Source organism: Suillus paluster (genome assembly GCF_016628075.1).
Source record: "Suillus paluster strain FC165 chromosome Unknown EDB91scaffold_393, whole genome shotgun sequence".
Classification (NCBI taxonomy): domain Eukaryota; kingdom Fungi; phylum Basidiomycota; class Agaricomycetes; order Boletales; family Suillaceae; genus Suillus; species Suillus paluster.
Window position 1 is genome coordinate 7,514 of NW_024537953.1, and position 4,115 is coordinate 11,628.

Consider the following 4,115-nt stretch of genomic DNA (forward strand, 5'->3'; position numbering starts at 1 on the left):
TCCAAAATGTCGTTGTCGCTGCGCACTTGACCTTACGGTCATCCTTTCGCAAGTTACCTGAGGCTACATAGACCCTAAACCTTTCCTAATTTGTCCACCACCGCTCGGCTAAACCTTCGCATGGGAGAAGTTCTAAACCTTGTCGCAGAGTGTCCTCGTCCTGATTCTCACTGTACAGTAGCTACCTGAACCTTTTCATGTAGCAGTATCCCTAACGACATTTTAGAATTGAGCATCCCAGATGCCCTACGTGACGCTAGTAAGTACTATGTTGTGGGCAAGAGTCTGACATTCTGCCTCGTGGCATGGCATAACTGGCACTGCCAGGCAGATAACAGAATGTGGCAGAATTCAAGGTGTGTAAACCTCACGGCGGGGTTAACAACTAGATTTCTGACAATTTCTGCCTATGCGCGTCCCTTGCCACAAGTACTGGCAGATTCCAGAACATAGTTCTTCCAGGTTTTGCCAGTTCTGCCGGCGGAACTCCTTCCAAACAGGTCTGCCCACAACACCATCATGATCCGTCAAACTTGGACATTCCCTTCAATAGATTTGGCAGTTTGTTTCAAGCGGTGAATGTAGTAACTGACAAATCTAACAGGTAATTTTCAACTAGCTATTGTCACCATCTCACCACCGGTTTAGCAGGTGAATCGGACATTTCACCAGCTCGACAGGTGATTCTAACCTCCTTCCAGTTATATAGATGAGAGTACTAGAGTCGAGAGAGGATCATTACTCCTGGTGATGTTGGTTGGTTGTGTTGAGCCCTATCTTACTATTTTTACAGGTGGTCACTGATCACTGCTATTACTAGTGCTGCCGCGGTCCGGTCCAGAACCACGGTTCGAACCGGACTTTTGGTCCGGTTCTCTGTGGTTCGGTCCATGGTCCTCATGCCAGCCCGAACCGGACCGGAAAACGGTTCTCGGTTCTAGGTCCTCCCGAACGGTTCCATTTTGGTTCGGCCTTCCCGAACCATTCCGAACCCTTATCGACTTCGACTTCGACATCATCTGCTTCGACGTCAAACTGTGGTCTTCGGGATTTGCACTCTCGGTTGATCATGCTGCCTTTGGGCTTTTTGAAGGTAAGCACTCCCTAATTAAACTCTCAAGACTCTCACCCACTGACATATGTAGTGCACTTCATTCCACTTCGAGAAGTCGGCAATAGGCGCAGAAATAATAGATTGACCGCATCTCATCCGCTGACCGCGTTGATATTTGTTGCTTTGACAAAACAGGAACTAGCTTGTTTTGAGAACCGGTTTTGGTACAGCCCAGGGGCACATTCCATCCGCTGGCCGCGTCGATATTTCAAACGGGAACTATGCAGAGAACCTAGTCCTGGAGGGTGTTGCTGGCATAGGGTTGGTGTTTTTTTATTTATTCATTAGATCCCCACTAATATAGAAACAATTTAGCGAGTCAGACAAACTGAAACTCGTAGACGTCAAGGATACCTCCAAGTATACCACCCTCTGCTTGGCTGCGGCGCATGTGCTCGTTCGTCTCGATGATGGCACGATCGTCGGCGAATGGTATGATGTGACATACAAGTGGTATACCAGGTGTGGAAGCCGTGTTTTGGCTCTAGGAACGAAAGAAAGCATGTCGATCGACAAGGTTAGTGATAATCACGTACCTGCATGCACGGTATTGGTGATTGTTGCAGATCAATAAATTACCTCGCGAGGATGTTGAGAGTTGCCTTGTGTTTGCTGGATTCTTAGTCTTCTACTGAGAATTTTCGGGTTCGGTTCGAGTTCGGACCAGAAAAAAACCGAACCGGACCACAGAGAACGGTTCTCTGTGGTCCGGTTCTGGGTTCGAAGATTTTGTAGAACCGAACCATGGTCCGGTTCTTGGTTCTCGTCCAGGACCCTCTGAACTGGACCGAACCGGACCACGGCAGCACTAGCTATTACAGAGTCTTGACCATGGCTGCTTCTACAGGCCTACTAGCCACAGAACTTCGGCACACATCAAACGACGTCGCTCTGACCAATGCCTTCTATTTGTCTTCATCTCATCCTTCTTCGTACCATATACAGTCCGCTACTTGCCAACCCGCTTCATAAGATCTACCGAACTTGGGGCCTGAGTTATTCCACGAGGACGCAACCTGTCTTTGCAGACAAACAGAACCACCCTACATAACGAGCGGTGTTCTTTTCTAGCTTGAATCGATCAGCAGTTGCGGAACAGGTACCAGTATGCTTATTTCACATACCCAGCGAAAATAAATATTCCGCGTACTCGCATTCAGTGGCGAACTGAGTTGCTCTCGGTGTGTATCCTGCTTCCATGCTATTGACCAACTTCTTACCTCTGTTCGAGCCCTTTTTGATTGTACTAGATCTGACTCAATCTTTGACAGCACGAATTCACAAGACCATACCATTCGTGCTGTTGACCACCAAATAATGTGAAATTCCTCTCCTAACCCGAGCATGCCTTTACCATTTGAATTGCAAGACATTTCATAGTTCTGTACATCAGGAACTCAGTTTTTCCGACCAACTTCACCCCTTAGAAATTGATTCGAAATCGCAACCGGCAATAATGATGTGGCGGTCCTTCTTCGCACATGCTCATCTTATGCGTGTTCCTGCTACTAGTTTCTCAAAGATATTGATTCAGACAATCCACATCGTTTCAAGCTCCGTTGCTATTCTAGTATAAGTACTCGTCCTCGAAGAGTCATTCCTAAGGCATTAACATCACTCACCTATTTCTAAGCTTCCCTGACCAGTATGCAAACCTCATTCTTCACCAGACTCGCTGCGCTTGCTGCACTTGCCTCTGTTGTTGTTGGTCAGTAATCCTCTTCCTCGATGCTCTATTATGCTCATGTTTATCACTGGGTAACGTCTAGCAATCCCTTCTGATTGTACCCGCAAGATAACAATTAAACCTGGAGATACATGTGCCACAATCTCCGCTCAACACAAAGTCTCGACGTATGTGCAATCATTACTATCCCTGACATCCATTTGACATTGAACGTATGCACAGATACCAGCTGATGAAAGTGAACACCGGCATCATTAACACCGCTTGTGATCTGCATCTCGGAGAAGTAAGATATGTTTGCGTTTGCAGGACACTTGGACTCATTGGTCATAGGAAATATGCCTTGGAATTAAAGACAAAGACTGCGTTGACACCCACGTCGTGAAGACCCACGAGGATTGCACCGAAATTGCCAAAGCAGCTGGTATCCCGCTGTCCACATTGTATGCGAACAACCCAAACGTAGAGAAGCACTGCAGCAATCTATATGCCAAAGAGGTATGTATAGCATGTGGTTTATGGATGTCATTGCTGATGATGAAAATTTAGGTTCTCTGCACTTCGAAGCAAATTTACTCCTACTAGGTGGTGTGTCCCAAGAGTTCGTGTTTTAATTGCAGTACGGGCAATTCTACACGGAATCCTCAAGTATGTTGCATATGTTCTCCCCGACATATCGCACATGAATTAGTTTTCGTGCCATGACCGAATTTGTAGTAGTATTCGACACTTGTTTTGCAATGCAATCCTTGGTCCAACAGTTAAATCACCACGGAAAATTCTACACGCACCATAATGATTCTACCCTTAGGATGTATTGGACTTCTGTGTCGCGTGCATATCCTGAGGCATGAGGACTATATGTCACAACAATCCTCTAATTTTGACATTGTCGCGTAGGGCACGTGTGTCTGGACTACCAGCCACGATCTTGATACTTCCGACTCCTCTCATATTTCCATCTTTACTGGGCGTGTGATTCTTTCCGAATCTTGTGTGGCTTATTAGCACATATACATGGCCTTTGCGACTCTCTTGATTCTGCCCTAATCACTTGACCTATCTTGTGGGACATTGCCATAGTGCTTATCAATATAATATCGGAGCGCGCAGTCATCATGGTAAACGCCCAGAATCATTATATTGACTTCGCCCAGACTGAAACGGTATGGACTAATCCTGTTTGCTTCCGGGTGATGCATACCGCAGCCATATTACGAACCCTCTCCGGCTGCGCCAGCACCTTACAGCACTGTCCCATCTTACAATGACCACACCTTCTCGAGTTAGATCAGCATGGCTGCACATTCAGCT

At 46.5% G+C, this 4,115-nt stretch overlaps 1 protein-coding gene across 1 annotated transcript; it reads left to right on the forward strand.

Moving 5' to 3' along the window:
* Positions 1–581: 581 nt before the first annotated feature.
* Positions 582–1,926, forward strand: EDB91DRAFT_1352148 (uncharacterized protein). The gene is made up of 5 exons (XM_041326151.1): positions 582–604; positions 702–1,093; positions 1,257–1,375; positions 1,430–1,631; positions 1,681–1,926. The coding sequence occupies exons 2-5, from the start codon at positions 1,070–1,072 to the stop codon at positions 1,747–1,749; spliced, it is 414 nt and encodes a 137-aa protein (XP_041168569.1). The 5' UTR covers positions 582–604; positions 702–1,069; the 3' UTR covers positions 1,750–1,926.
* The last annotated feature ends 2,189 nt before the right edge of the window (positions 1,927–4,115 follow it).

Bases quoted from the DNA above. Each gene is read 5' to 3' on its own strand.
- EDB91DRAFT_1352148 (XM_041326151.1), top strand. From the start codon at position 1,070: ATGCTGCCTTTGGGCTTTTTGAAG. The intron at 1,094-1,256 runs GTAAGCACTCCC...AACAGGAACTAG, and splicing joins TGCCTTTGGGCTTTTTGAAG to CTTGTTTTGAGAACCGGTTT. The intron at 1,376-1,429 runs GTTGGTGTTTTT...GAAACAATTTAG, and splicing joins GAGGGTGTTGCTGGCATAGG to CGAGTCAGACAAACTGAAAC.